The sequence below is a fragment of the Porites lutea genome, chromosome 13 (genome assembly GCF_958299795.1).
Source record: "Porites lutea chromosome 13, jaPorLute2.1, whole genome shotgun sequence".
Classification (NCBI taxonomy): Eukaryota; Metazoa; Cnidaria; class Anthozoa; order Scleractinia; family Poritidae; genus Porites; species Porites lutea.
The window spans coordinates 5,194,561-5,205,669 of NC_133213.1; the positions used below are offsets into that span (position 1 = coordinate 5,194,561).

The 11,109-nt window shown below is 36.7% G+C and overlaps 1 protein-coding gene across 1 annotated transcript; it reads left to right on the plus strand.

The window, feature by feature from the left end:
• The first annotated feature begins 123 nt into the window (after window positions 1-123).
• LOC140922257 (centromere protein K-like) lies at window positions 124-10,991 on the plus strand. Its single transcript, XM_073372259.1, has 12 exons — window positions 124-279; window positions 1,368-1,417; window positions 4,036-4,203; window positions 5,190-5,264; window positions 5,739-5,817; window positions 6,143-6,189; window positions 6,443-6,525; window positions 6,808-6,909; window positions 7,547-7,616; window positions 8,298-8,357; window positions 8,892-8,957; window positions 9,554-10,991. Exons 2-12 carry the CDS (start codon window positions 1,397-1,399, stop codon window positions 9,710-9,712), a joined length of 930 nt encoding a protein of 309 aa, XP_073228360.1. The 5' UTR covers window positions 124-279; window positions 1,368-1,396; the 3' UTR covers window positions 9,713-10,991.
• The last annotated feature ends 118 nt before the right edge of the window (window positions 10,992-11,109 follow it).

An 11,109-nucleotide genomic window follows, 5' to 3' on the forward strand; every position in this document is an offset into this window, starting at 1 on the left:
AAATTTTTTTACGCGAGTTGCTATATCAACAACCGTATATGAGTTTTGATTGGCTGTTGTTGACAATATGTTCTCAAAATTGGTTCATTCATGGAGTGTTGTCAGTCAAATATTGATCACGTGACATGGTGTGATTGCGCGCGGAAAGAATATGCCCAGACTTGTCCACAAACAGTCGAACTCGGACTAATGAGCTCCCTCCGAATGATCGTTGAAGTGAAGCGATCGCTTAATATCTCTCCCATTCCGTGATTAAAGCTCTTACGTTGAAAAAGAAAGGTAAGCTATTCTATTTTAAGTTTGAGGATGGTTTCTGACTTTGAGTAAATCGATTTGCGGCTAAATAAAGCTGTCGTTCGATATTATGACACTTTCGCGCCATTTTAAACAACATGGCGCTGTACAATTTGTAAACACTTGAAGTCGCAAATTGGGTTTTCGTTTGACAAAGCCACCTTTTGAGGAACGATCTATTCTTCACAGGTATTTTACCTGATGCAAAATATACGAGGCAAGCAGTTTCCTGCCCCCAAATCAGCTGTGTGTTCGATTTTTCTCTTTGTCGCCTTAAATTGAAATGGACAAAAAGAATCTCTAGTCGAAACTGACTTTTCTTTTTGTAATGCGTTATTGCGTGATTATGTGTTCTTGGCTAAAGACATATCCAGTCTGATGCATTGTTCCAACTGACGACCAATCTATTGTAATCTTTCTTGCATAACAATTGTCTGTTAAGAGAAAATATTACACCCAAACAATGGTTGTTTGTCATGAGAAGCGTCATACATTCAGTTGATTTTAGTAAATGACAGTCGTCCAACCACTCAAAATTCTGATATCAGCTTGCATATTACTCACAGTATTCTTTATATATGATGAAGAGAATTTGTATTACAGAGAAGACTTAATTCACCTGTTTGTCCCTTACTTTTTTTTTTCTCGCAACCTGTTTGTTTGACTGAGCAGTGTTTCAATGCCTTTAGTTGTACTTCAACCTTAATTTAGCAAGGAGAAATGAAGTGTTGGTCGCTTTAAGTTATTAAAGGGTTGATATAGAGTGACAGTAGTTTTGACTCTAAACATTGCATGTTGGGACAGGTTTGTAGTCCTCAGAGGAGATTTATGTAGAAGGTACATAACAAAGGAGGCCAAATAATAATAATAATAATAATAATAATAATAATAATGATATTATTATTATTATTCATACATTACCCCAAATTAAACTTCAACAAGACCCATAAAAGTCCTGAATGGTCTAAATCATAGCTTGAAACAAAGTAAGAAAATCTGAAGAAACTTTTCTGTGGGTTTTCCTCCCAGCTTTCAATATTCCTTTTTCTCCCTCTGTTTATTGTTCTTTAAAGGTCTTCAGTCTGCTGTTACAAAACTGTACATGGATTCATCGGATCATCTGGTGAGAGTATTCACAATGATAAGATTATTACATCGTAATACATGATGTACCAAGACAATCAGCTTTTTCAAATTAAGCGGTAAGATTTTGCATCAGTTCATCAGCCTAGAGCACTAAAGGAGTTAGCCCACAGTTTTCACGGTCAACAATTTTTGCTCGCCAGCCCATCAAATGACAGTTGCCCTCTATATGTATAAAAATGTGTTAGACGGTAAGTGTAGTGGATCATTCTGCTTGCCAATTCCTGGCAGACTCTCCTGTACATTATGCCCTTACACAACTACACAGCCTTACGTTAGATTCCAGAGCTAACAACCACTAATAGAGACCTTTTTGTGAGTCTTGTGGTTGAAACCATCCTGGCAGGGCTAGGTCATTTTACTACCTCATGCTAATGTGCTTAACCCTTTAAGCCCTAAGAGTGATCAGCATCAAATTTCTCCTTGTAATATCAATGCTTTGTGAAACAGAGTGGTCATGAGAATTATGGACATGATAACACAAGATGAATTTGCTTGATATTTTATCAACTTCTCCCCACTACTTCTGTAGGAAATGACTAGGGGCAACAAATGAGAATTCAAATTTTGATCTTAGGGTTTAAAGGGTTAAAGTGTTTTTGCCACGTTGTGAGTAATAACCCAATTTAGTAAATCCCATGGCCACTTAACCCATTCACTCTCAGACTACTTTATGGAAAGATTAAATTTTATTTTTAAGTCATTTATTTTTTTGAGCCTGCGGACAAAATCTTAATGGTGTTACCATTCATTTAAAAGCTCTTAAAATAGTAGAACATACATGTAGTTAGTTACAAAAAGAAATTTATTTTTTTCTTTTTTCCACTATTTGAAGTGAAAGGTTTGATGGACAATGTGTACGTAATTGAATTATCCTTTCGAGGGTGACCAATGTGTGTAGTTTATTACATTGTATCATACAGCCATTTGCCTAACACAAAAAACTTAGCAATTTGAGTGTCCATGTTTAGTGTTCATATGATGGCAACTTTATGTTTACTTAATTTTTAACTACATGTACAGCCGTAATACTGTGAGTCACTTAATCATACATGTATCTTTATGCCTGCACTGTGTGTGGTGAGTTAAGACTGCTATCATGTGACAATCAATAGAGTGACATTAGAGTTATACTTATGCGCAAAAAGAAAAAAAAAAGCAACGATAGTCCTCATTTCACCCATGTAGTGAGTGGTCTAACTTTTTAGCAGTACTTTTTCATGTATTTACTTTCTAGTATTTTACAATTTAAATTTAAACTAAACATAGCAATTTTCTTGTAAAGACCAAGGTAAATTAAAGTCTACATTTTTAGTGAAGGTGCTGAAGTCTGAAATTAGATCCTTGATCAAAACATGGCAAGAGTGCTGTCAGATAGCCCCAGTGGTAGCCTCCCACACATTCAGGCTTTAAATGAACATCTGCTCTGGAGGCTAGCCCCATGGCTGGTGGGATCATCCCTTCGCCTGTTGTGTTTTTGCCATGATTTGCCACAGGGAAATGTATGTTTGTTTGGCCCCTTTTAAAAATGCTACAAGTTATCTCTAGCTAAATTTTGGACAAGCTCCTCACAGCTTGAGGCCAGTAATTAATGCCTGATCAGAAGCAATATCAGGTTATTGGTAAACAGGTGCCTTTCCACAGCTCAAAGTACATGCCACACTGATTGAGCTACCGATAAAAATTGACAGTATCAAAAGTGTTTTCTGGCCTCACACCAAAATAACTTGTTGTTTGATATCAAGGAAAAAAAAACATTTTGGTCAAACCTTCAATAAACACAGTTTCTATTATCACATCTTCCTGCCTATTTATCACTGTATGGCTAGAGCTGTTTGGAAATTTTCACCGTTTCATGTTGAAATGAATATTAAATATTTTGCTTTGTTCTCTTTTTCTGGCCTTGTTTTGCTCTTTTTTTTATCATTTGTCTTTTCAGTGCCATATGCGCCTGAAATATTTTTGCTTATCAGAGTGACGTCAGTCCACGATGGCTAAGAAAACATCACTTTAAAAGTAAATTCGCGCTGCCTCAAACTTATATCGCACTTATTCCATCTCGTTTAACTTTTCAAATGCTTGCAAAATTTTTTTGGAGTTGAATTCTAAAGGACTGTATCAAAGTTCATGCAGGAAAAGAAAAAAAAGTTGTTGTCATGTTGTAGTCGTGAGTGACAGCTAAGAAATGTACAAAAAAGCTTGATGTATGTGCAAAGTTGTTTTTTTGACAATCTAAACCTATTGATTTTTCCATCGCCGTCATCGCTTAAGCTCGCTATTAAGGCTGGATGCAAGAGCTATCCCCAGCTGGTTACTATGAGCTTGACCCTTGGCTAACTTCATAGGAAACAAAAGGAAAAAAGAACCAAAAGAACCTCCTACATGCAGCTGTTCATTATGCCATGTTTACAGTTTGCACATAACTGGAAACTTGAAATCTTAATTAGTAACAGCCCTAAGTCATTATGACTGTGATGATTCTATTGGTGACTTTGCAGACAATAAAATACAGTGTAATTATTTTGCATAAAAAATAATGTAGAGAGGTACCAGCGGCTATAATCATTGTTCAATTATATGATTTCCCATTGCTTCCAGAACGTTGATGTTGTGCGGCGCTCCTTGCTGTTTAATGTCAGCACTTCACTGGAAGACCAAGATGTCACTGGCGAGAGACAAGAAACTGCCCATTTATCTGAGGGACACATCTCCGCTGAACTGCAACTACAGAATGAATGTGAAACCCTTTGGCAGGAGTTGAACAATGTAAGATCATGATTATTATCTATCAATCTATTTGAAAAAACATATTTTTTCTCCCAGGATATTTTTTCTCACCATTTTTATGTGGTTTGTTGGACCCGATGCCAACTAATTAGAGTGAAGTTTACATGTTTTCAGCGAAATTTGTAACCACTTGAATTACAATTAAGCCCTGCTATTGTTTTGTAAGGCAAATTATTATAAAGAGGCCTGCTGTATGGCTGTGCCCAGGCAAGTTGACCGTAAATGAGTACATAAGTTTGTGTATGTTGACAACAGCCTATAAATATAGATATTTCTTGTAGACATACACTAAAATAGAACATGCATGTACACTGTACATTGTGTATAACATGATAATCATTGTTATTATCATTTTTATATATGACCTTTTCTCTTAGTTTGAATTATTTGATTTTCCTTTAGTTTTGTCTATGGATTTTCTAAAAGTACCTTCAGGAATTTTTCCTTACATTCTCATTTAATTGAGGCTTGTTTACGTCACTATTTTTCTTGCTATGACATTTTGAGTGCACAAATCCTCTAACAAGCTGCAGTAACATAAAATCATGTGTTTATAATGCTGTTATCATCTTTCATTAGTTCATGTAACTCCAAAGAAAAAAACTGCAACCCCAATACAGTCAATCCAGCCGTGAAAATGTGACCCCATCCAGCGGCCCATCCCCATTAGCCTATTACTAGGAAGTATTCCCCCTGAGCTTCAGGTACAAGACCTTCAACTTCATGTGCCAGAGCTTTTCCACTTTGTGTTCTAGTTTTTATGGAGAATTAATACCATCATCTTCACTAAACTAATGATCCCTCCTAAAATAAGTGCCCCCCCCCCCCCCTTATTAAACCCCCAACCCCCTTGCTTGAATTAAATAAGCCCCCAGGGGGGGCTTAATAGAGGGTACATGGTAAACCCTAAAATTGAATTGTAACATTCATTATTAATTTTTAGACTTTATTTGTTTTACTTGAAGACTCATGCCCGGCTAGAAGCAAGAACTAGGGCAGGCTCATCTAAAGTGGATGAAGGCGGCTTGGATGGTTCGAAGGTGGGCCTGTTAATAGGTCTTTCTCAAACCTATAATTATCAGTTTATGTGTACTTTAAATAATTTAAACTATCTATCTTTCTAATTTGAGTGCACCCGCACTAATTTGATGAGTCCGTCCCATTCCTGTCTTCTTGCCATGACAGATAGAGATATCCTGCTTGGTAAGAAGACCGATACAAGTATCTCTCACTAGTTAGTCAATAAATATTGTTGCTGGGTGCGTCCTTGAGTGGGTGCTGTGTTTTGGTTTCTAAAGAAGTAGTTTGGAAACAATGATTCTCATTCTTGCTTCTCCATCAGTGGCTACTAAACTGCAGCTGACTTATCTGGAGACTTGTTAAAATTGGATGCAGGTCCAGGTTGTAAAGCTCGTTGTTATGATCTTTTAATAATAATTGTTGTTAATTAATCTTAATGTGATGAACAGACTTATTCATGGATATATTAAACAGTTTGGCATAATTATCCATAGGTACTTGAAAAAGTGCTTAAGGTAAAAGAAAAGAAACTTCAGACGGAACTCGTAGCTTTGGAAAATCAGGGCCTTCAAGGTGAGCATTTGCATGAAATTAATAATAATAATAATAATAATAATTTACATTTATAATTTAAGTTTATAATAATTTACATGTATACAGTTAATAAATTAATAAATTAACTGTACCCTCATATGCAGGGTGCAAAGAAAATCATTTTTACAGCCTGCCATTCGGGCAAGCTGAAGCTAGCATTTACTAGCCCAGATGTCATTTCAACCAGCACCCCCCCCCCCCCCCCCTCCCCAAACTTTTTGACTAGCATTCAGAATTGATTTCACAGTTCTTCTGTTATTCAAATTCCTCATTCCTCAGCATTTTTCTCTTTTGTTTCTCATAGTTACGTCAGCAAATCCAGAGTACACTGGAACATGTCTAAGGAGTGAGGTACAGTGTATAAACCCCACTGACTTCAGAGTACATAATAGAATATTGTTTTGTTTTTGTTTTTTTTGCTGTTGCCATTGTTATTTTGTTATTGTATTGTTTTTGTTGTTGTTGTTGTTTGATTTTTTTTCTAAAGACTCTGAGCATTGGAAATTTTAGTGCAACTTAAGTGTGGGGGTAGAGTGGAGGCCATCAATATTCTTTAGCACCAAACTTCAAAATTGTTCTATACAACTGTTTTGTTTTATATTAGTTGCTTACAAGTATAACACAGTTGGAAGAGACATTAGAAGTGATTAGAAAGCAACGCAAAGAAGTAGAGGATGAACTTAAGAGGTATTTATCTTTTATCTAAAGTTACTGTCAAGCTCAGAAAACCTTGAACCAGTGATCTTCTTACATCTGCATCCTGCGTCCCTAACGAATAGAAAAAAATAACCTGGTTACAGGAAAACTCCAACTGGCAGGACACAACCAGTAAGAAAAACTACCTACAGGACAGGGGGATTTGAACCATTTATGTCTGAATTGCTAGTCTTGAGACTTGGCTACTTGGGCAAACGGTGCACCCACTTATTTTGGGACTTATCAGTTGATTACATGATCATTGATTTTCAGAGAGGAAGAGATTCTTAATCAGCATAAGGAGATTGGTCGCTCTCTTCAAATGAAAATTGAGAGCCTGGAGCAAGAAAAAGAAAATGCTCCTAGTGGAATAAGGTATTCAAAACATTAGTTCTGTGTATACATATGATAAATAGTTTTTGGGTGCATGGAGGTGTGATGCTGGCCAGGACAATGGAACCAACCCTTGGTCTATACCAAACCATTCATTTTGCTGATTGAACTATAATATTAATTTATTGTAGTTCAATAATTAAAATTACTTAATTACCCTTTTCTGGACTTACATGTAGAACCCAAAATATCTATCAAAGATTCCGATGGACCAAAAAGCCCAATTCTTGATACCTGCACCACCAATCAATATTCCACAATTCCTCTGACTTCTACACCTCTCCCATACTAGACATCTTTACCCTCCACTGTGGCACATAATGAGTGTATAAGCCTATTTAAAATTTATAAAATCATTGGATAGCAATTTTCACGGGTTTTCCTTTGTCTAGCTCTGTACCTGGCACAGTATGCACTGACTGTGAGACTTAGAGGGGTTGTTTGTTTTAGTATTTACCAAGTTATTTTAGTATTTGTTTATGTTTGACAGTGTTTCAGGATTTGTTGAGGAGATTTTTAATGATTGTTGCAAATTCCCAAGAAAAGAGTTTCGGCTACCTGCAGTGCAAAATTATAGATGGAAGATAAGTAATGAAATATTCTGTGTTAATTTTTTCAGTCAGATGAAAGAACTTGAAAAACAAAAGAAAGCTGCAGATGTGTATCTTACTCAGATCATGAGAAAACTGGTTTGTAGTATGGCTCCTATTCATAGGTCTCTTCTTGACTTTTTCACACTCAGTGAGCAAAATCTCATCAAGGCTTTCTGTCAAGCTACAAACAAAACCCTTGAATGTTTATTGCATGTCAAATCACAGCAAAGATTAGGACAAGTAAGCAAGCCACACAACCACAAACTTATATCTTGCAGTTTAATTGCCCCACACCCGTTTGGATTTTCCCTTGCAACACACAGTAACATTCCAAAAATATTTCTGGTGACCTTGGTCTTGTTAGCTTTACAGTAAAAGCTGGGAACCTGTTATTTTGAGTCCATAATGTACTTTAGTGTTCAAAACTTAGCCTCAGGCAAATGTTGGTTGCAAGGGGTCACACAGCTCTGCTAGAGCACAGCAGTCTCATTGGTGTTTTGGACTGAAGACACAACAGCCTAAGGAATGTCTGCTTTCAAACACCTCACTCATATTCATGAAACAAAAATAAAGAAAAATCCCAAATCTCATTTTTTAAAACTTCATACAAAAGTGCAGTGTTTAAGAGTATTCTAAGGAGTTCTTTTCATGGTGTTTCATCTACAAGATACATTACACTTAGCATGATTCCTTTGTGATAGACTCTGATTATTATGCCAAAGTTGCAACACTAAGATTTAATTAATAATTATCTATTCATTTGTCATTTTAATGCAGGGATCATTTTTGTCCACAAACTTTCCTCTGCCATCACCTGATGATGTGAAAAGAAACAAGGTACATTTTTTTAGGACTTAGTTTTCACATTTTCATTCATTCCTTCTACACAGCATTCCAGGCAAAAAAAAAATTACAAAAAAAACATTCCAAAAGATTGAATGTGCTTACTGCAGCATTCCTATGGAAAAAGCCCCAGGCTGTTCAGAAAACAGTGGGAGGGGCGTGGCAGTCTGTCCACCTGTAGCTTTGTTCTAAGCTTCTTTCTGGTATCTCCATTGCCCCTTTATGGAGAACTCTCTTCACTGCTAGGACCGATGCAAACAAGAGCAGCGGCAACATCTTGGTGTTTGTTTAAGGCAATAAAAATGACTGAAGAATTAGCCTGGACCAACTCTACTGTGGGTTTCTGCTTTAAAGAGGTGGACATTTTATAGTGGTGTCAATCAACAGAGAATTAACCTTCTTGCCTGTTGGTTCACTGAGCGAAGACCAGGCACATAGGAACGTTTATGAGGGGGTGGGACGGTGGGGTAATGTACCCTTGATTTTCAATTTGTTATTACCTTATCTTATATGTTTTTTGCCTTCTAGAATCAAGGGAAGGGAGTTCTTGTAGATCCAAACATCAGCTATATCTCACTTCAACAGCTAACAGAGGTGAGTAGAAAGAAATATTGGAGTTCTCAGGGCATTTTATAATAATAATAATAATAATAATAATAATAATAATAATAATAATAATAATAATAATAATAATAATAATAATGATGTTGATGACAATGTCAGTAATGATAATGATTATATCAATGATAGTGATAGTGAAAATGATAATAATGATAGTAAATCTTTAAGTCCCAAGGGTGACCAACGTCCATTTTCTCCTAACAACATCAGCAGATCATCAAGAGTACAGGTTATGAGAATTACTTAATTGATTACCAAAGAGAGAATGCTTTGATCTTAAACCAAATTCTCTCAACTGTTCTTAAAAGAAATGTATGGAGATCAGTCTGGAGAATTTGTATGTTGATCTCGAGGCTTAAAGGGTTAAAACGACTTGCCTGGGCCCCTGTCCATTTGGCAAGTAAAGATAGAAAGTTTCTTGCCCCGAACTCAGAGGACCGCCAGACAATACTTATTTCCTGAATCCTGAATCCTACAGTAATATCATTTGAATGGACATTTACAGTGCTAGAGGGTGAAAATGTCTTAATATAAACACATTTCAAACGACAAATAATTTCTCTCAATAGGACCTGATGAACATGTTGTACGCCAGGCCTCACGATCCTTACATACGAATAAAGGATTTTCACTGGCCTCCGTACATTGAACTGTTACTAAGGTGTGGCATAACTCTGCGGCACCCTCAAGACTGCAATCGTATTAGACTTGTGGCGTTCAACCGATAGATCACCAAGGTGACTATTTTGAGAAGACGGGAAGGCGTTGGCAGTCCATGGTTTCAACCACAGGGCTCAAAATAATGGCCAGTCAAAGGACAATAACCTGACTTGACCTGCCAAAAACTTCACCCATCGGTCATGTTGACTTGTCACGCACACTCTTATTTTTGGAAAAAAAAGAAAAACCACAACAATAACAGACAGTTCTCACCCTTTAAATCTTAAATTTTTGTCTCTTTGTAAGACACGCTAACAAACAGAAAATCACACAAGGATTAGTTAACATTCTCCAAGAATAATATGACCTGTCAGAATCGAGACTTGACCGAGAAAAACATCGTGTACGCACGCCCACCGTCGGAAACTTATTTTGAGCCCTGAACCGTCAGTGCAGAAGTTTACCACACTACCACATACCACACTAAGTTAACAGTGCATCTAAAAACCAAGTTAGCTGTGGTGAATTGATGTACCGGGTAGTGCCGAGTCTCTCTTCAGTTGAGATAAACGATATTTGGAAATCAACTATATTTGGAAATCAAGAGGATCATTTTCCCCACTGTCTGGTTGGTTAAAAAATTCGCTACGCGGAAGGGTAATAGAAAGTGTACCTTGTCTGTTCTATATAACAACATCAAACGAGCAAAGTCACACCTTTTTAAAAGTGCCCATTTTATCATTTATTTTATTTTTAAAGAACCAAACTAATAAACCTAGTTATTTTAAGGTAACAATGGGTTTGTTGTTAAATTCTCTCTACGAAGGTTTATCTTGAAAAAATAACTGTACAAACAGAACATCTTTTAAAGGTTTTGTTGAGTACTAGATAATTTATATGAATCCGCTACATTTCGTTTTCAGAAAATGCTTGCGTGACGCGATAAATTCTTCTAAGTTAAGAAATATTTAATATACTTAGTAACTGAAACTGTAACTTTTCTCTTTTTCTCGTTTTCCTTCCTTCTTTCTTTCCGGTTTACAATCTGGCACGTCCAGGGAAACCGGTCGTTATTTAATGAATATATTATGTAGTGTAATATAGCTTACTGTGTTCTCTCGCTTATAAGCGATACTTAAAGAATATAATTATTGTGCAGTGTAATATAGCTTACTGTGTTCTTTAGTCCGTTTTTCGCTCTTGAACGTTACATGTTTATGTTATCCAAATGGTCACACGGAGGGAAACTGGGACGAGTTAATTTTCACAAAGACTTCCGGGATCGTTATCGGGGACGGGCCGGTTAGCCTTTCCATGCCTCTGTTACAGTTCCCGAAGTCTGGTTCATAAGTAGCGATTTCGACGGGAAGGGGATTTGTGCCGAAACGTGTCCCGCGATTGTATTTGAGATCTTTACTGCAGACACGCTGGTCAGCAATTGGCGAATTGTTTTCCCCTGTCCGTA